At 42.6% G+C, this 22,134-nt stretch overlaps 1 protein-coding gene and 1 long non-coding RNA gene across 2 annotated transcripts in view; one reads left to right on the top strand and one right to left on the bottom strand.

The window, feature by feature from the left end:
• Nucleotides 1–17,135, top strand: part of ankrd67 (ankyrin repeat domain 67) — a 33,530-nt gene extending 16,395 nt beyond the window's left edge. The window contains exons 4-5 of the mRNA XM_072255387.1: nucleotides 14,910–15,319; nucleotides 16,873–17,135. Of these exons, the coding sequence (XP_072111488.1) occupies nucleotides 14,910–15,319; nucleotides 16,873–16,882 (420 nt within the window). The 3' untranslated portion in view covers nucleotides 16,883–17,135. The remainder of the gene's footprint in view (nucleotides 1–14,909; nucleotides 15,320–16,872) is intronic.
• Nucleotides 1–22,134, bottom strand: part of LOC140196347 (uncharacterized) — a 94,273-nt gene that overhangs the window by 39,462 nt on the left and 32,677 nt on the right. The window lies entirely within an intron of this gene.

Below are 22,134 nucleotides of genomic sequence, written 5' to 3'. Positions count from 1 at the left end.
AGAACGCTATATGCATTCACGAAAGCAATGAAATGCCGCACTGCTGCAACCATCTCTTCCAGCACCTCATGACAGCGTTTTTAAAAAGCTCCGGTTACCCCATACATACTACACCGCCCAGCCAGCGTTTTCAGATTTACACACTCTGGAGAGCGTTTTAGCAAAGCTCCATTTTTGGGGGAGGGAAGTGCCGTTTCAGTGTGGACGGAGGGTCAAAACGAAGAGAAAAAACTTCGGTTACGGATTTATCCAGTCTAGTGTGGACGTAGCCTATGTCTGCCTTGCACTGTGCAGTAAGTGGCAGGGAGACGTCTTTAACAATGTGCATATAGCAAGAACATTTATGTATTGCCTTCTCCTATGTAGTTTTCCGTGGGACAGGAAAGAATGTCCCATTAAATTGTGTATAGGTTTTATTTCTTGATGACTAGTTCTTATTTTAGTGAATCCAAAATTAAACTATCCATAGTATTATAAATCCAGATGATCCCTAACATACCTTCTTCCTCTTGGCCCCTCAACAGAAATCTGTCCTTGGAAGGCCAAAATTAAGGAGGATCCAATTAATTAGAGTAGCAAAGATGCCCTTCACTCCAAAACCCCTCTCCAGTTACGCACTACCATGTCCCAATTTGGATCTGCATCTGAACTATCACCCAAAGTGGCAATCTATTATTCTAGCAAGGACAGCAATAAAATGTTTCAGGGAATTTTATTACCTCTCTGTGGATACTTTTGTCCTCAATGTTAACCAACATTTAGAATGCAGCTTTCTCATTCATAGCACTTTGCTTGATATCTCCTTTTCTGCTGGCCCATGACAGTATGTATTCTTTCCTGATCGTTGCCCTTTCACTCTCTGATAACTGAAACTATCAGACATGGCTGACTGTAGCTACTGTGTGGGCAAGGACCACCAACAAGGTAACTGTTTCAGGCTCACAGTTAACAGTTCACATTTCATGCCATGACAGATTGTCATAATAATCTGACGAGTCTCTCAGTCCATTTACAGGAGGCTTGGGGTGGTCCCAATGTGGTTTCAAGGGAACAGAATCAGAACGGCCAATTACATTGTGTAGTTTCCTTGCCAGGACATCAGAGATATCCTCTTTCATCAAAGAATGGGGTTTCCTTTCTACAACCTGTATCCCCTCCATTTCCTTTACATCCATGTTCACCCCCATCTTCCCACCTCCTTAACAGGGATAGAGGTCCTCTTGTCCTCAGCTACCACTCCACGAGCCTCCATATCCAACATACCATTCTCTGCAATTTCTGCCATCTTATTGGGATCTACCATCAAACACATCTTTACTTCTACCCCACTCCCTGCTTTCCACATGAATCCCTCCCTCCATGATTCCCTTGTCCTTTGATCCCTCCCCACTTATCTCTCTCCTGACATGTATCCCTGCAAGTGACAGAAATCCTATGCCTGCCCATTCACCTCCTCCTTCCCTTCTGTTCAAGCTCCCAAACAGTCCTTCCAGGTGAGGCACACTTCACCTGTGAACCTGTTGGGATTGTGCACTGTGGCTGGTGCTTGCAACGTGGCCTCCTCTCCATTGGTGAGACTCAAAGTAAACAGGGGGACCGGTTTGACGAGCATCTTTGCTCCTTTGACAAAAAATGGAACTTCCTGGTGGCAACCATTTTAATATCTATTCCCATTCCAATTCTGGCATGTTGGTCCAGAGCCTCTTCTGCCACAATAAGGCCCTCTCAAGGTGCCAGAGCAGCACTTCAAATTCCATCTCGGTAACTTCCAACCTGGTGGCATGAACATTGATTTCTCCTTCTGATAATGTTATCCCCCTTCTTCTATTCCCCACTCTGGCCTCTTACCTCTTCTCCTCACCTGCCCATCATCAGCTCCACCTTGTGCTCTTCCTTCTTCACTCTTTCCCATTGTCCACTCTCCTTTCTCATCAGATTTCTTTTCCAATCCTTTACCTTTTCCACCTATCTCCTCTCCCACACCCACCTGGCTTCACCCATCACCTTCTAGCTTTTCCTCCTACTCCAACCCTCACCTTTTTATTCAAAGCCATCTCCTCCCTTCCATTCCAGTCCTGAGGAAGAATCTCAACCTGAAACGTCAACTGTTCATCATCATCATCATCATCACCAGGTGCCGTGCCCAGTTTGAGCTTTGACTGCCATGGCCCACACACTCCTGTTTCGGGTCAAGTGGATCAATTCATTGGTATTCATTTCCAGTTCTCTGGCTGCTGTCTCCATCATTTGTCTTTGTCTTCCTCTTGCTTTCTTCCCTTCAATCTTTCCCATAATTACCGTGCATTCTAACTCCTCTTTGCTAATCACATATCCAATGAAGTTACGTTGCCTTTTCATGATCTCATACATAATCTCTTTTTGTGTTTGTTCAGGTCATGACATCCTCGTTAGATATTCGTTTCGTCCATGATATTCTTTGCACCCTCCTCAAAAACCATATCTCTGCTGCTTCAATTCGTTTCCTCATGTTAAGTAGATATTGTCCAACATTCTGAGCCATATAACATAGCTGGATAAACGTAACATTTCAGTACTCTGAGGCGGGTTGTCATGCCTAGTTTAGTATTGGTCAGTATACCCTTCATTCTCGTAAAGGTGTCTTTTGCCATCCCTATTCTTCTTTTGATGTCCATATCGCACCTGCCATCTGATGTCACCCGCCATCTGATGTCACCCAGCTTCCTAAGTAGCCAAAGTTCTGTACTTGTTCTATGTCTTCCCCGTTTATTCTCAGCCTGCAGATAGGATTCTCCTTTTTGGATATCACCACACGTTGTCTTTTTGCAATTGATAGATAGACCCATTTTTGCACTTTCTTCAACAACTATATCGATTAAGTTTTGTTCTTCCTCCATACTTGCAATTAACACAGTGTCATCCGCATATCTGAAATTATTGATGTTTTCACCGCCAACTTTGATTCCCAAGATGTCTCTTATCTTTTGTAATCCAGTATTGTTTCACTGTACACATTAAACAAATCAGTGGAGAAAATTCAGCCTTGTCTAATGCCTCTCTTGATTTTTGTAAATTGACTCACTTCTCCATCTAGTCTTACAGCGGCAGTTTGTTCCCAGTACAGATTTCTGATTAGGCGGAGGCCTTTGGAATCTAGATCTAGAGTTTCCTGTAATATTTCAAATAACTTACTGTGTTTCACTTCATCAGGTGCTTTTGTGTAGTCGATAAAACAAACAAATCTTTTTGCAGTTGAATAGCTCGTTCTGACAGTATCCTTAACATCAATATTGTGTTTCTTGTACCTTTGTCTTTCACAAAACCACATTGTTCTTTACCTATTTCAGCTTGTATCTTACTTTCAGCTCTTGTCATCAAAATTCTTAGAAGTATCTTGGTGATATGACTCATTAAACTTATGGTCCTATGAAATTCACATTCTATTGCTCTGGGTTTCTTCAGAAGAGTGATAAATACTGATTTTTTCATTTCGTCTGGTATTATTCCAGTCTCATAAATGTCCATTGATTAAATCAGTAAGTTTTTCAATTCCATAATCTTCAAGGGCAATAATTTGTTCTATTACTAGTTCATCAGGACCTGCTGCCTTTCCTTTCTTCATCTTATTTATTGCATTATGAACTTCAGATTTTAAAATACCTGGACCTTCAATGTTTTTCTTAATTTCCAGTTTTTCACCTCGATCATCCAGATGAGGCCAGACATGCAAATCGGTTGGGGTCATGTATTGTATCCAATGCTCATGATGCAGTCTCCTCTACATTGGAGAGATTCAATGGAAATTATGGGATTGCTTTGCTCCGTTCGCTAAAAGTGGAATTTCCTGCTGGCAGACCATTTTAATTCCTATCCCCATTCCCATTCCAACATGTCAGTCCATGGCCTCCTCTTTTGCCATGATGAGGTTACTCTCAGGGTGGAGGAGCAACACCTCATATTCTGTCCTGGTAGCCTCCCACCTAATGGCATGAACATCGATTTCTCATTCCAGTAATTTTTTCCCCTCCCCTTCTCTCTTCTTCTGTTCCCCACTCTGGCCTCATACCTCGTCTCCTCAGCTGCCTATCACTTCCCCTGGTGCCCCCTCCTTCTTCCCTTTCTCCCATGGTTCACTCTCCTCTTCTATCGGTTTCCTTCTTCTCCAGCACGTTAACTTTCCATCTGCCTGGTACCATCTATCACCTTCCAGCTGGTCCTCCTGCCCCTCCTCCCACCATTTTTATTGCCTTCTTTTCCCCTTCCTTTCCAGTCCTGAAGAAGGGTCTTGGCCCGATACACCTACTGTTTATTAATTTCCATAGATGCTGCCTGACCTGCTGAGTTACTCCTGTATTTTGTGTGTGTTGTTCTGGATTTCCAGCATCTGCAGATTTTCTCTTCTACTTATTACCTATTTTGTTTGACTTGCCTCCAGACTCAAGCCTGAAGCCACCACCTAGCTACTACTCCTCCAACCCTGCCTCTGCCCTAGCCAGACATTGAAAAAGGCCAAAGCGTTCTCAGTAACATTAACGTCATGGGCCTTAAGTACTGAAATTTGCAGTGGTGGAGACATTGATGAATTCTACGCTATAATCAACAATTGTATCCATTAGATGTCTCAATTTCTAATTTGTATGGCAGAGGAGTTCGAAAACCATAGGGTAAATTCATAAAATCCCCTTTAATCATAAAACCGTGAAGCATTTTGTTACGTGCGGGGCAATGACAATGTAGAGTTCTGAACTCCAAACATTTGGATGTGTAATTTATTTGAATTTTATGTGGTATGGATACGTAAAAAAGGCTGGTAAATTGATCAGCCTAATTATAGAAATGATTGGACGCTCGGATTCCCTGTTCCAAACAGGCTAAATGAGAACAAATTTTTTCTGGTGAATTCTAGGGAACAACATTAGCCTGGAGTTAGAGTTGTCGGATAGAAGCACAGAGCTAGTATCCACTAGTTCCTCATACTGCAAATCAATTGTTCACCAGACAGCTAGCAGTCAATTTCCCGGAGAAAGGTTTTGCTGTTGGATCCTTTCCAGGTAGACAGGTTTTGTATGCAGATAACCAATGAGCATGAATCACTGTTAAAGATGAATATTATCTTCCCTGAGATATGATGCCAAGAACAGCACATACTGTTTCACTCACAGTCTAACCATTGCCCACTTGTTCTTTCTGTCTGACGACCAGTGCTTCATTAGTCTTCTCAGTTATTTCCTACAACCGCCATGTCATTTAATGTTGACTCACTCCGTCCTTCATTACAACTTCTAGTAATTTATTGTCTTTAAATGTGATACCTCTCTTGTTTAGTGACACTTTAGTTTCCAACTCTCAACTTTCTGAAAATATCTGTGACATTTTTTGAATATTATTAAGTTCTTTTTTAATTATTTGTTTTTTATTTTTAATTTAACTATTTAATGTACATATATAGTTACTGAAATTGATTTACTTATTGTTTTTTGATATTATCATGTATTGGTTTGTACTGCTGCCAAAAAGTTAACAGATTTCACGACATATGTCGATGATATTAAGCCTGATTCTGAAATTTGATTCACAATCTGATGTATTCCTTATAGAACATAGAATAGTACAGCACAGTACAGGCCCTTCAGCCCACAATGTTGTGCCGACCTTCAAATCCTGCCTCCCATATAACCCCCCACCTTAAATTCCTCCATATACCTGTCTAGTAGTCTCTTAAACTTCACTAGTGTATCTGCCTCCACCACTGACTCAGGCAGTGCATTCCACGCACCAACCACTCTCTGAGTGAAAAACCTTCCTCTAATATCCCACTTGAACTTCCCACCCCTTACCTTAAAGCCATGTCCTCTTGTATTGAGCAGTGGTGCCCTGGGGAAGAGGCGCTGGCTATCCACTCTATTCCTCTTATTATCTTGTACACCTCTATCATGTCTCCTCTCATCCTCCTTCTCACCAAAGAGTAAAGCCCTAGCTCCCTTAATCTCTGATCATAATGCATACTTTCTAAACCAGGCAGCATCCTGGTAAATCTCCTCTGCACTCTTTCCAATGCTTCCACATCCTTCCAGTGAGGCGACCAGAACTGGACACCGTACTCCAAGTGTGGCCTAACCAGAGTTTTATAGAGCTGCATCATTACATCGTGACTCTTAAACTCTATCCCTCAACTTAAGAAAGCTAACACCCCTTAAGCTTTCTTAACTACCCTATCTACCTGTGAGGCAACTTTCAGGGATCTGTGGACATGTACCCCCAGATCCCTCTGCTCCTCCACACTACCAGGTATCCTGAACAAGAGATTCTGCAGATGATGGAAATCTTGAGCAATACATACAAAATGCTGGAGGAATTCATCAAATCAGGCAGCATGGAGAATAAACAGGTGACATTTCAGGCTGGGACTCTTGATGTTTTCCTTACTGGCTATAGGGCAAACTGCTGTATAAGCCTAACCTTAACACATTCAAGAAATCACTGCCTCCCTAACATGAGTTTTTCTGCTTTTCACAATCTTTGGAGAAGTTAAAATCCCCCATTATAAGCATTTTCTGTTTGTTTTATTTCAGCAAGGGTACATACTGCTCTGTCACATCTGCTACTTGAGAGCCTTCCAATGTTCCTTGGTACAGTTATAAATCTTTTTCTGCTTTTTAATTCCACATATAAATCCTCCTATATCCACTACATATCCTCTCTGTGAAGTGATTTCATCTTTAATCGCTGGCTATTCTTTGAGAACACGTACCTTGGAATATTTAATTCCTAGTACAGAATGTCTTGCAACCATGTTTTAAAAAATGAATACCAGATTGAATTTATTGAACTTTTATGCGGTTGTGTAAAGAAAACGTACCCGAGCATCAGGCCCCTATCTACGCTTTAGCCCTGCATTCTGTGCCTATATTTGTAATTCTCCCTCCCAAATAACAGTTTGATCCCAGACCTTCCTAAATGTCGTGCATTTTTTCCATCGGGAGTTGTCAGTCCTTTCCTTTTTAATTGTGCTTCTTCTTGAAGCCCAAGTTATATTCAGATTCATTAACCAATGGGGGCAACTCCAGTTGCTTAAAGAGTACTTTACATAACAACATACGTGTTAGAATCAGGAATAGGTCACTCTTTCCTGAAAGCCTATGATCATAGCTTAATCGATTATAACCTCCAATCCACTTCCCATGATCACTTTTCAACTTCTCAATTGTCAAGCACCAATCTAATTCAGTCTCAAAGAAAGAAAGAAAGATTAGAAAGGTTAGTTTTATTTGTCACAGGTACACCATAACATACAGTTTTGTTTGTTTCAAATCAAATCAGTGAGGATTCTGCTGGGCAGCCCACAAGAATCTGGAAGTTACTTTGACAAGAAATTCAACTGCACCAATCACATAAATCCAGAAGTCACAAGAGCAGGTGAAAGTCAGTAATCTATCTCACCTACTCTAATGGAATACTCCCTGCTCCTATATATGAATACAGCTCAATCAGCTCCCAAGAAGTTTGATACTAGCTAGGACAACTAGTTTGCCTCTCCAAGCACCATCCCTAAAGGATATATGCATGGGAATTGGCTTGGAAACAGCAAATCCCCTCATTCTTCAACTGGATATCCAATAAAACTAAGAGTACAATCACCAGTCATAATAAACCTGATTCTGAAACAAGGGCCAAAGAGCTGAATTATATGGTAAGGTGTGAGTATCTGCCTTTACATCTAGGCAGTGTTTGACCATATGTGCATCAAGAATCTTGGTCAAAATGAAGTCAATGGGCATTAAGGGGAAAATATTCCAGTGGCAGAGTACAAAAAAAGCTGCTTATGTTCGTTGGAGGTCAATCATTACTTAGGGGTTCCGCACAGTAGTGTCCTATCAGCAAACATTTTCATCAATGACCCTCCTTCCACAACAGGGCCAGAAGAATGTAATTAGTGAACATCCCCAATCTTTAATTCCAACTGCAGTTCCTTGGAAAATGAACCACTTTGCTGTTGGCAGTACTCAGTACCTCAAGTGCTTGCTTAATGTTGATTTTGGTGGTATGTAAACCACAGTCAGGACCATAGAGGATAAATCTCTTGGTGAGTAGAACGATTGGAACTTAATCATTAGATGTTCCAGGTCAGGGAAGCAAGAGTGTAACAAGACTACTATGTCTGAGCACCACAAAGAGTCTATCATGAAACACAAAGTCCTTCCTTTTGCCCTCTCCGAATCAGCGTATCAGTATATCCGTTCAGTATATCGAGCACCCCTTGGGACTTACCAACATATCCAGCATGGCTGTAGTGAGCCATGTCTCTGTGAAACAGAGAACACAGCAATTCCTCATTTCCCTCCAATACAGCAATCTTGCCCTTAGGTCCTCAATCTTGTTTTCCAGCGACTGTACATTTGCTAACAAGATACTGAGTAGGGCAAGTTTCTTATCCTAGCATTTTAGCCTTGCTTGGAGTCCTCTCCTCTTCCCTCCCTTTTTGCCGTGGCAATGTACCTTTGTGCACTTAAATGTGCCATATCTGAGAGTTACATCTGCTGAGTACTTCAGAAGGTAATGAAATCAATAGTTCATTAAGATGGTTCAAAAGTACATTACTTAAAGGAAAATTACAGGCTATAGATTTCATTGACAGTAATTCAGAAGAGGTATATTTAGAAGTTTTGTAAGTTGCCTGCAACACGTCATCATGTTTCACCAGCACCATCTTGCCTCGACCTCAACTGGGAATCCAATAAATTGAAGAGTACAATCACCAAAAAGGACAGCAGTGGTTCAGGAAGGCGGACTACCTCCACCTCTTTTACAGTAATTAGGGAAATAAATGATGGATTTGCCAGCAGTTAATGTAAACAAAAAAATTTGCATAAAGAGCCTGATTTGAGATCAAAGATTTATTTTTCCAATAAACTATTCCCCTTACATCTTTATGTTAAATGCTGATTCAGAATTGAACTGAGATCAATTACTAGAATGCTTATAGAAGAGTCTTTATAATCATGGGGTGGTGAAGGGAGACTGTGTATCATGTGTCCCTGAGTCTGTGCAGTTAGGAAAATTATCCAGGGCTGGTTGGGCAGGGGAAGGAGGGGCTTGGGGTGAAATAATCAGGAGCTGTGATTGACTGAAAGTCAGAAACATGGGAGCCTGGTCCATGGATATAAGTAAATGGATACTTGTATTATAGGATTTCTTTCCTACATGGTGTTAATAAACACGGTCATTCTAGGATGGTCAGAGATCAAAGGTCAAAGAGCTTTGACCGGCAGCTAATCCGGACATCAGAAGTTTGGAGAGGAGGAGATTTCAATCAGGTCCACTGCCCAGGGATAAAAGGCAAGAGTGGGTCCCAGCAGTGTAGTAGAGCTTTGACCAGTGCCCAATCAACTTTTGGGATTGATTAGTAAGAACAAATTAAAGGAAGGTAGGGGCAAGCTCAGTGGCAATGGTTGCAGCAGCTGTTGTCTGAGTGGACATAGTCAGAGTGGTGATCTTGAGGCTTTAGCTCATTGAAGCTTCTGTGAAAAGAGGCTTCAGACAGAGAAAGCAAAGGAAAGAAAAGCTCAAGTATTTTCCTTCTCTTCTTATCTGCTCAGCTAGGATAGTAGAGATGCCAGGCAGGATAGTGAAATGCTCCACTTGCGGGATGTGGGAAGGCAAGGCGAGGTCCAGTGTTCCTGATGACTATATCTGTGAGAAGTGCACCCAACTGCAGCTTCTAAGGGACCATGTTAAAGAGTTGGAGTTGGAACTGGATGAACTTCAGATCTTTTGGGAGGCTGAGAGGGTGATAGATAAGACATATAGAGAAGTAGTTACTATCAAGGTGCAGAACATGGGAAACTGGGTGAAAATCAGGAAGGGGAAGGGGTTTAAGGAACCAGTGCAGAGTACCCCTGCAGCCATCCCCCTCAATAACAGATGTGTCACTTTGGATACTGTCAGGGAGGTTAGGTTAGGGAGGTTGCCTAACAGAGGAAAGGCACAATAGTCGGGTTTCTACCACTGAGTCTGCCTCCGTATCTCTGAAGGGATGGGGGGAGAAGAGGTATGCTGTGCTGATGGAAGATTCATTAGTTAGTGGAATGGACAGCAGCTTTTGTTAGTGAGAACAGGATTCCCGGATGGCCTCCCAAGTGCCAAGGTTTGGGATATCTTGGATCGAGTCCTCAGCAGTGGGAGGGTGAACAGCCTGAAGTCGTTGCCATGTTGGTACCAATAACATGGGTAGGATGAGTGATGAGGTTCTGCATTGGGAGTTCAGGGGATTAGGTGTTAAGTTGAAGGGCAGAAACACCGGGGTTGTGATCTCAGGATTGCTATCATGCCATCTGCTGGTGAGGCCAGACCTAGGAAGATTATACAGTTTAATACATAGCTAAAGAGTTAGTGTAGGAATGAGGATGCAAGATTTTTGGATCATTGAGTTCTCTTCCAGGTAAGGTGGGATCTTACAGAAATGACGGTTTACACTTGAATTGGAGGGAGAATGATATCCTTGCGAGAAGACTTGTTAATGCTGCATCGTGGGAATGCAGGGGGATGGGAACCAAAGTGTCAGAACAGTTAGTGGAGACGTTGTGGAGGCAGATGTTAATAAGACCTCAGACAAAGTTAGGAATCAAAAGGTTGAGCATGGTGCAACTAGTGTCCTGAGCTGCCTATATCCCAATGCAAGAAGTATTGTTGGAAAGGCAGAAGATAGTCCTGAAGATGAGGTAACTGGTTTACAAACAGAAGCAATGTGTAGTGAGGAGATGCAAACACCAGGAAATCTGCAGATGCTGGAATTTCAAGCAACACACATAAAAAATGCTGATGAACACAGCAGGCCAGGCAGCATCTATAGGAAGACGTATAGTTGACGTTTCGGGCCGAGACCCTTCATCAGGACTAACTGAAAGAAGAGATATTAAGAGATTTGAAAGTGGGAGGGGGAAGGGGGAGATCCAAAATGATAGGAGAAGACAGGAGGGGGAGGGATGGAGCCAAGAGCTGGACAGTTGATTGGCAAAAGGGATATGAGAGGATCATGGGACAGGAGGCCTAGGGAGAAAGAAAGGGGGAGGGAGGAAGCCCAGAGGGTGGGCAAGGAGTATAGTGAGAGGGACAGAGGGAGAAAAAGGAGAGGAAAAAAAATTAATAATAATAATAAATAAATAACAAATGGGGTACGAGGGGGAGGTGGGGCATTAACGGAAGTTAGGGAAGTCAATGTTCATGCCATCAGGTTGGAGGCTACCCAGACGGTATATAAGGTGTTGTTCCTCCAACCTGAGTGTGGCTTCATCTTTACAGTAGAACTAACCTGATGGCATGAACATTGACTTCTCTAACTTCCGTTAAAACCCCACCTCCCCTTCCTACCCCATCCGTTATTTATTTATTATTATGAATTTTTTTTTTCCTCTCTCTCCTTTTTCTCCCTCTGTCCCTCTCACTATACTCCTTGCCTATCCTCTGGGCTTCCCCCTCCTGTCTTCTATCATTTCAGATCTCCCCCTCCCCCTCTCAAATCTCTTACTATCTCTTCTTTCAGTTAGTCCTGATGAAGGGTCTCAGCCCGAAACGTCAACTGTACCTTTTCCTAGAGATGCTGCCTAGCTGCTGCGTTCACCAGCAACTTTATGTGTGTTGCTTGTAGTGAGGAGAGATTGTTGATAGGGCAAAATTGCACTTAACAGGCTGAGTTGCAATGTAAAAGGTGAACAAAATCAGAAAGGGTGAATACAGGACTGGAAGTGTTGTATTTGAATACACGCAGTACTGTATAAAGAATAAGGTAGATGAACTTGCAGCACAGTTGAAGACTGGCAGCTGTGATGTTGTAGGCATCACAAATTCATAGCTTAAAGATTATTGCTGGGAGCTTAACGTCCAATGAATAGACATTGTATTGAAAGGATAGGCAGAAAGGCATTGTTCTGTTGGTAAAGAAATGAAATCAAATCATTAGTAAGAGGTTACATAGGATTGGAAGGTGTTGAATTATTGTGGATAGAGCTAAGGAACTGCAAGGGTAAAAAGACACTAATGGGAGTTATATACAGACCCCAAAAGAGTAGTAAAGATGTGGTCTACAATGGGAGATAGAAAATGCATACCAAAAGGGCAATGTTACAATAATCATGGGGGATTTTAATATGCAGGTAGATTGGGAAAATCAGCTTGGTGTTGGATTACAGGAGGGGGATTTCTAGAGTGCCTATGAGGTGGCTTTTTAGAGCAATTCATGGTTGAGAATAGAGGGGTGTCCTTTTAGAATGGAGACGAGGAGGAATTTTCTTTGCCAGGGGGTGGTGATTCTGTGTGGAGGCCAAGTCTTATGTACATTTAAGGCAGAAGTTGATAGATTTTTGATTGGTCAGAGCATGAAGGGATATGGGGAGAAGGCAGGAGATTGGGTTGAGAGGAAAATTAGATCAGCCAAATTGATTAGGAAATTTGGTGCAGACTTGATGGGCCAAATGGTCTAATTTGCTCCTATATCTTATGGTCTTATCACTGAATAACAGTAGCTCCAGAAACAGCACAATTCAATTTCCTGCACAACACTTGAAAAGTAATGCTGCACCAGAAACGGAAACAGAAGATGCCACTCGTACCATCTGCACGGGGTAGAAAATAATATACAACAGTATACAGAGCATAACTAGGAGTACCTAGTCACCTTCCTTGTGCAAAATTATATGCAAAAAGAAAATAGTATACTCACAATTTTGTGATTCACCAATCCATATTGGATCCCTGTATTATGAAGAAACACAGTGCAATGGAATCCCCTATCCAGGCCAGTGGGGTTTGGCACATTATTTAAATACTACTTCAAGACTTAAAATTGTGCCTGTGTAGCCTCTTTTCATAGCTTTTATTTTCATTGTGAAAGAACGATTGATGCTTTGAACTAGGTGGGAAAAAATACTGACTAAAAATAGTGTGAAAACTAACTGCTATCATTTCATATTGGTGCAAACTGTACAGCGGATTCTCTTAAGTTATTTTGATTCAAGAAAGATACCATGTGAAGACATGGATGCAGAGGAAAATGTCTTAAATGTGTGCAGTCTTAAAATTAAGCATTTAGTTGGCTCAGAAGTGATCAAGTCTTTCACCGCCTGGAACCAGCAACAGAATCCATCCAGTCCCAGGTTTCCCTCTGGAGGGACAGAGCCTCTAGTGATAATGAAGAAGTCCACATTAAAACATCACTGATGGCTCTTACAGCACCAATACTCATGGACGTACTTTGCTAACTATAAACATTCCTAATCATAATGCCTTTTAAATAAACACTTAGAAGCTAAATATCAATTAAAGCAAGATATTTTTCTAAGGAAACTAACTTATCTTTCCCTTTGGCTCTTAAACCTTGATCTGCAAGCCCCAGAAGCTCTCGGATCATAATCCTCACCTAACGCAGGATCTGTGACTAAGGTCTGAGTTTACACAAGCACAGAACTGCATAAATTGATGCATTTCATATGGCTGAACATCTATCCATTCTCTTTTGGAACTGCCAAGAATAAACAACAGATCTGGCCCAATAAAGAACTGGGATTCCCTTCAAAACAAACATATCTGGAAATCACATAAACCATATCATGAATTAATAATGGTTATTCAATTGTCCTCTCATTTTAGGCTGAAGTTTAAAAACCAGCAGAGGGGTGGATGTATGGCATATGGATTTCAGTAAGGCATTTGATAAGGTTCCCCATCCAAGGCTCCTTCAGAAATTAAGGAGATGTGGGATCCAAGGAGACCTTTCTTTGTAGACCCAGAATTGGCTTGTGCACAGAAGGCAAAGGGTGGTTGTAGATGGTTCATATCCTATATGGAGGTCGGTGACCAGTGGTGTTCCACAGGGATCTGTTCTGGGACCCCTCCTCTTTGTGATCTTTGTAAATGACCTAGATGAAGAAGTAGAAGGGTGAGTTAGTAAGTTTGCTGATGACACAAAGGTTGGTGTTGTGGATAGTCTGGAGGGTTGTCAGAGGTTACAGGACTTGGATAGGATGCAGAACTGGGCTGAGGAGTGGCAGATGGACTTCAACCCAGATAAGTATGAAGAGATTCATTTTGGTAGGTCCAATTTGAGGACAGAATATAGTATTGATGGTAAGACTCTTGGCAGTGTGGAGGATCTGAGAGATCTTGTGGTCTGTATCACTAGGACACTCAAAGCTGCTGAACAGGTTGACAGTGTCGTTAAGAAGGCGCATGGTGTGTTGGCCTTCATCAATGGTGGGATTGAGTTCAAGAGCCGAGAGGTAATGTTACAGCTATATAAGACCTTGGTTAAACCCCACTTGGAGTACTGTGTTCAGTTATGGTCACCTCACTGCAGGAAGGATGTTGATACTATAGAGAGAATGCAGAGGAGATTTACAAGGATGTTGCCTGGATTGGAGGGTGTACCTTATGAGATTAGGTTGCGTGTACGTGGCCTTTTTTCCTTGGAGCGATGGAGGATGAGAGGTGACCTGATAGAGGTGTATAAGATGATGAGAGGCATTGATCATGTGGATAGCCAGAGGCTTTTTCCCAGGGCTGAAACGGCTAACACGAGGGAGCATAATTTTAAGGTGCTTGGAAACAGGTACCGAGGGAATGTCAGGGGCAAGTTTTTCAACACAGTGGGTCCGTGGAATGGATACAACTGGGTCTTTTAAGATCCTCTTAGACAGGTATGTGGAGTATAGAAAAGTAGAAGGCTATACGCTGGAGAAATTCTAGGCAGTTTCCAGAGTAGGTTACAATAGCTGTTATTTGCTATAACTCCTTTATTTGGAAATGCTTCTTAATTTTTAGATTCATCATCAGGAATAAGGAAGCAAAGCTTGAATACTGCTACATTATCAGAGATCTGTGTTTTTCAGAAACATTGTGTCATGTTATGTATGGTAAAAAAATTATTTTCCTTCTTCTAGATCTTGCAGCTGCTACTCAAATGTAATGCCACAGTGAATGCTTCAGACATAAACCAGCACACGCCTCTGCACAGGGCCGTGGAGAGCGGCGTTCCTGCTGTTGAATTGTTGTTGCAGTTTGGTGCTTCCATTGACAGTAGGAATGCACTACAGATGACTGCTTTGCACCGAGCAGCTTTCCAAGGACAGGAGGCGGTAGCACGAGTCCTAATTCAGCATGGTGCTGACATACACGCCCGAGACAGGATGGATAAGACTCCCTTGCATCTGGCTGCAGAGAGAGGACACTGTGCTGTTGTACAATTATTTATTAGCAATGGGGCTGATTTACAAGCCAAAACAAAGTGGAATGAAACTGCAGCTGATCTTGCTAAAGAACAAAACTGGGAAGAGGTACTTAAAGTACTGAGGTGAAAACACGAAGATAGGACAATACAGTCTTTTGAAATAATCTGTCATTTCTTATATAGAATAAATGTATTTTATGTACACAGTAGCTTCCCCCCCAGGCTTCAGTCCTTCCACATCGTTTTAATCCCAAGGACATAATAGGTACCTATTCTTAAACTGCAGGTCTACTGCTGATCTCAGTTTCAGCAAGCTTTTTTTATTATCCACTTGCCTTCACTCATCAATTAACTAGCTCTGAAAATATCACCTTACCTTCAAAACAATCTTGAGCTCCATTCATTCATAGATCTTCTATTTATTCTCTTCACACTCTCACTCTCTGCAACTAAAAGCACCTTTTCACTTTTTCCATTCTACTGCAGGATAATTAATATGAAATTCTATTTTTCTGTTCACAGATTTTTCTGTCTAACCAAATGATTGTTCCTAGTATTTTCTTCTTCCATATCAGAATTTCCTCTTATTGATTTTAAATAATTGGAGGCTGTGTGTCATTCTCTTATCATCCATTCAGATACTCCTTTCCAATTAAGGTGTTTATTAGATCACCAATCCAGTTTTAGAAGAAAATTATCCCACTTTTCTGTTTCCTCAAGTCCATTTCAATCTTCCTCTTGTGTCAATTAAATCATAAAGTGGTTGCACCCCAGGAAGAGGCCATGCAGCCCATCCTAATGACACTGGCTCTCAACCAGAGCAACCCACCAGTTCCATCCCTGAACCTTTCTCTGCAAAGCTTGCATATCTTTCACCATATAGTTGTTTCCTGGAAGCCACAACAAAACCTGCCTCTGTTGCATCAATTGGCAATGCTTCAAGATTTCAACTTACATATTATGCAAAAAAAGGCTTGTGCTCACATCATTTTATGTTTCTCTCTCTTTATTTATATCTTTAAACCCTACCAACTCTACCAAAGGCCTCCTACTATCCACTCTGTCCAGTCTCCTTATCAGTTACCCTTCCATTAAACCTCCCGTCGGCCTTCGCTGGAGAAGAGTATTTTGCTCTTTAATCTAATCTGAGGAGCATTGTTGGAAAATTTTGTATATTTTTTGTTTCATTTTTTTTCAATAAAGATGTTCTTTAGTGAAATACAGGATTTATATTTTAGGTAGTGTTAAAGTGAGGGTTTCCTTACAAGACTGGTCTCATCAAATCAAATGGCTCAGGGGAGAGTGCAATCTCTTCTGAATCAAAATACTAAACTCATTCCAGTTCATGAACTTCACAACAGTGCATTACTGAGGAAGTACTGCAAACTAGAGTCCCATCAGCTCTCTCAGATGGATATTAAAGACCCAGTGTCACTGGTTCGAAGGGAGTACAAGGATGGTTTTCCTAGCCAATACAGATAAATCAGTGGAAAGTTCAAAAGGAAATTACCCAGTCATGTGTGGCACTTCGCTGTACACAAATTAGTTACAAATTAAAACATGTCAAAAATGCTTTGTAAAGCGCTTTGCAATGTACTGAGGGTGATGCGGAAAACACTGTATGAATGGAAATGTTGATGTAATGCAGTGACAACATTTGTATCTATTTGATGCAGGGATTCATGATGAAATTCTGTGGAGCGGGTTCATGATCAACGGGAGATGGAAAATGTGTGAAAGTCAGCCAAATCAAAAACAATGCACTCTTAATTAAAGTAACTTACTCCCAGATGGTTAAAGTGTGTCAATTATCCACATGTTGACATGGTGTAATAACATCCAATAAGAATGTTTAAGAAAATCGAAGCATTAGTTACTGATAGTTGTTCTCCATGCCTATATTTTTTCTTTATGAATTTTCTGCATTAAACTTTAGAATACTGCATTTGTGTTTCATGTCGGTTTTTATTTGTAAACAGTTGGTGCAGCTAGTTGACCTTCTGCCTCAGAGCTCCAGTGGCCCAGGTTCAATACTGACTTCAGGAGCCATCCGTGAGGGGTTTGCACGTTCACCTTATGGCATTCCTCTGGGTGGGGTCTGGTTCCCTCCCATATCCCAATCACACGCAGATTGGTAGGTCAATTGGCCCTTGTATTCATGTAAGCAGTAGAATCTGAGAGAAGTTGAGATAGAATTGTGGGGAGAATAAAATGGAATTAGCATAGAAGCGTCAGCAATGCTTGGTCAGAGGGTTGCAGGACTGGCTTCTGTGCTCTGTGTCTCAGAGACAGATCTGTGTAACCGGCACTTGGGCTGATATATCGGAAGGTCGTTGCCACCTAAGTTTTATTAAGCGAAAACCGAATGCTTTAACATGGGCTACACAAACAATTAATGAAGAATGCAGTCGTGTTTTTTTTTCTGGTGGTGCCATTAAGAAAGCAACTTGAGCTAGCAGCTCCAATGGAAATCATCAGATGTTCCTGTTTTAAACCGCTACAGCTGAAATCTGCAGCTACAGCCATGGACAATACAGTAAGCAACATCGTTTTAGGTGTTTAAAAAATCTATCGTCACTCAAAGTCGACAAATCGCGGCCGGCAGTCTCAGTTGCAAGTGCAGTTGTCATTTAAGACAGCGGAAGAGAGGGTGCCTCACTGGATTAAAAATTCAATCCAGCGAAATTGAAGGCCAATTTTGGAACGTCTTTCAGGAAGGTGAACCCTCACAAAGCACCTCGCTGGATTAAGGAGAAGAGGGTTCTGACTTCCACTACCGACTATTCTGCTGGCAAATGTACAGTCTCTGGAAAATAAAATCAAAGCCCTTAGAGCAAGATTGCTGTACCAGAGAGATATCACAGACTGCTATGTTTTTTGCCTCACATAATTTTGGTTATTCACTGTCATTCTGGATGCAGCGATACAGCTTGCTTGCCTCACAATGCACCACCAAGATAGGACTGCTGAGTCTTGCAAAGGCAGAGGAGTTGCAGTATGCTTTATGATTAACTCCTTGTGGTGCACAAACTTGGTGGTTCTGTCCCAGTCCTGCTCACTTGATTTAGAACATCTAGTGATCAAGTGTCACCTATTTTGTCTGCACGGGAGTTCTCAGCATCACCTGGATTCTGGTGTACTTTCCAACTCAGGCCCACGTCAGGCAGGCTCTAGAGTCCAGACAAACCGAGCAACATTATCAACAGGCGTGAAACAGTGCACCCAGGTCATTTTGAGGGATGGTAATCAGGCCAGCTTGGAAAAATTCTCTAAATTATTATTACCAACAAATCAACTGTGGAACCAGAGGAGCCAACACACTGGACCACTGTTATACCACCATCAAGAAAGCTTACCATGCCATTCCACATCCACACTTTGGAAAGTCTGATCACCTGGCTGTACTTCTACTCCCTCAGTACAGGCAGAGACTGAAAACTACAACATCAGTAGTGAGGACCAAGAAGGTACAAGTGAGGGAGGCAGAGGAGCACTTACAGGACTGCTTTGTGTCAGTGGACTGGACAGTATTCGGGGATTCATCTTCAAGTCTGAATGAATTCATCACACTTGTCATTGACTTCATTAAAACCCACATGGATGAGTGCATGCCTACAAGAACATATCGTATATACCCAAATCAAAAGCAATGGATGAACCAGAAGATCTGTAGTCTGCTGTGTGCTAGATCTGTGGCATTCAAGACTGGTGATCCACGACTATACAAGAAGGCCAGGTACAACACCTACTGATTATGTTGCGCAGTTTGTCTGGGCTCTAGAGCCTGCCTGACGTGGGCCTGAGTTGGAAAGTACACCAGAATCCAGATAATGCTGAGAACTCCCGTGCAGATAAAATAGGTGACACTTGATCACTAGATGTTCCAAATCGAGTGAGCAGGACTGGGACAGAACCACCACGTTTGTGCACCACCAGGAGGGATATGTCAAGAGCAAAAGAATAATTCCAATTGAGGATAGAAGCGGAATCAAATGCACGTCAACTCTGGCAGGATTGGTAGGCCAATACTTCCTACAAAACGAAAACTAACATTGTGAATGGCATTGATGCTTCCCTCCCAAATGAGCTCAATGCATTTTATGCTCACTTTGAAAGGGAGAATAAAACTACAGCTATGAGGATCCCCGCTGCATCCAGTGACCCTGCGACCTCTGTCTTGAAGGCCAATTTCGGAACATCTTTCAGGAAGGTGAACCCTCACAAAGCACCAGGCCCTGAGGGCTCTAAAAATCTGGGCCAACCAACTGGCAGGTGTGTTCAAACACATTTTCAACCTCTTATTGCTACAGCTGGAAGCTCCCACCTGCCTCAAAAGGGCAACAGTCATACCAATGCCCAAGAAAAGCAGGATGAGCTGCCTTAATGATAATCATCCAGTGGCACTCACATCTAACATATTGGAGTGCTCTGAGAGGTTGGTTATGGCTAGCATCAACTCCTGCCTCAGCAAGGACCTGGACCCACCTCAATCTACCTGTCGCCACAATAGCAGATGCAATCTCATTGGCTCTTCACACAGCCTTGGATCACCTGGACAATACTAATACTTATGTCAGGCTGCTGCTTATTGACTATAGCTCAGCACTTAGCACAATCATTCCTACAGTTCTGATCAAAAAGTTCCAAAACCTGGGCCTCTGCACCTCCCTCCGAAACTGGTTGCTCAACTTCCTCACTAAAGGATCACAGTCTATGCAGATCAAAAATAACATCCACCTCTGTTAGACGATCGACGCCAGAGAGTGCGTAAATAGAGCTGGCTTTCAATTGAGCGGTAATGGAAATTTTAAAGGCAGAACTTCGTGGCAGTTTCTAAGCTGAGGAGTGACCAATCAGCAGGAGGCAGTGTACAAAAAGAGCTACCTTTCAGTCAGGTCAGCATTCAAGATTTAATAAGCAGAGCTTCACAGCAGTTTTCTCTGAGTTGGACAATCGATGTCAGGGTGAGTGCGTACAAAGAGCTAGATTTCAATCAGGGTGGTGATCGAGATTTTAAAGGCAGAGCTATGTGGCAATTTCTCCGAGTTGAGGAGCGACCAATCAGCAAGAGGGATTTATTAGAAAGGGCGAATAAAGATAACACAGGTGCAAACAGAGTGGCCATTGTCATGAATGTGCCAGTGTTTCCAGTGGCTTTGGCTCATCAGACTGAGACAAGGTCTGGCTTGGGTGAGGTAAAATATCCCTTTCTCTTTGTATTTGTTCATTACTTGTCTGTTAGGGTGTAGTATAGTGAGAATGGCTCCAGGACCAGTGTTTTGTACTGTGTATGGGATGTGGGAAGTCTGGGAGACCTCCAGTCTCCCGGATAAACACATCTGCACTGAGTTGCAGCTTCAGAGAGAACGTATTGAGGAACTGGAGCTGCAGCTCGATGACCTTTAACTCAGACAGGAGAATGAGGAGGTGAGTGATAGGAGTTACAAGGAGGTAGTCACAACTGGCTAGCAGGAGATGGGTAACTGGGTGACTGTCAGGAGGAGGGGAAATGCACAGCCAGAGCAGAGTATGCCTGTGCCCATTCCTCTCAATAAGTATACAACTTTAGATACTATTGAGGGGGATGACCTACCGGGGGTGGGGGGGAGCCACAGTGACCAGGTCTCTGGTATTGAGTCTGGTACTGTGGTTCAGAAGAGCAGAGAAGTGAAGAGGACGGCAGTGTTAATAGGAGATGCCTTGTTCAGAGGAACAAAGATGAGGTTCTGTGGCCATGATAGAGATACTCAGATGTTATGTTGCCTTCCCAGTGCCAGGATCAGGAATGTCTTGGATTGGGTGAGCAGTCAGAAGTCTTGGTACATATTGGCGCCAATGACATAGGTGGACAAGATGAGGAGGTCCTGAAGAGAAATTTTAGGGAGCTAGGTAGAAAATTGCAAAACAGGTACTCCACAGTAACTATCTCTGGATTGCTGCCTGTGCCACATGCCAGTGAGGGTAGGAATAGGAGGATTCAGTAGATGAATGTGTGGCTGAGGAACTGGTGCAGCAGTTCAGATTTATGGATCACTGGCATCCTTTCTGGAGAAGATATGACCTGTACAAAAAGGATGGGTACACTTGAACCACGGGGTGGGGGGGGGTCCAATATCCTTGCGGGCAGATTGGCTAGAGTTGTTCAGGTGGGTTTAAGCTAATTTGGCAGGGGGGTGGGAACCAGAGTGATTGTGCTGAAGATGAGGTAGCTGGTTTACAGAGGCAATGTGTAGTGAGGACAGGCTGTTGATAGAGCAAAATTGCAGTCAACAGAGGAGTTGCAACATAAAAGGCGGACAAAATCGAAAAGGGTGAAGCCAGGACTGAAGGTGTTATATTTATATGTGACACCAATTAAGGTGGTGCTACCAAATGCATGAGACAGTTCTCTGGTAGTTAAAAATATAAGAAATGAACTAAAAACATTACTAAAAATACCTTTTCTGAGGTAATTTGTGTTAAATTATTACCGTAAACAGCCGAACAATGGTGAAGTGAATTTGGGGGATGAACCAAAATGGTGGGATGCAGTATCATTGGAGCTGGAGTTCCGATGCCCATACAACTGGCCCGGGTGCGAGGTTGGATTATTCTGGGTGCCGAGAGAAGTCGGGGGCTGGTCAGAGCAGATACAGTTCCCGTACAAATGGCCCGGGTGTGAGGCTGGATCACTCTGGGTGCTGAGCTGAATTGAAGAGCTTGACAGTGGCTTCAGGTGGGCGGTGAAATCTGGGCCTGGAGCGAGTTGCTGGGCAGCATGGTCTAGACCCAGTGCCATTCTTTGCAGCCAGGTCCTTGTGTTAGCTACGATTCACTGCTTAGACAATTAAATGCCAGCCCAGATTGGAGGTGAAAGCTGATTTCGCCTGCTCTCTGCCATGTTCATTCTTCTCTCCAGGATGCTGGAGCCTTTCACTGTCTGCTGTTTGGTCAATTTA

Source organism: Mobula birostris, chromosome 4, assembly GCF_030028105.1.
Source record: "Mobula birostris isolate sMobBir1 chromosome 4, sMobBir1.hap1, whole genome shotgun sequence".
Lineage (NCBI taxonomy): Eukaryota > Metazoa > Chordata > Chondrichthyes > Myliobatiformes > Myliobatidae > Mobula > Mobula birostris.
The sequence above is the reverse complement of the archived record's forward strand: the minus strand, read 5'-3'. Positions and strand labels throughout refer to the sequence as shown.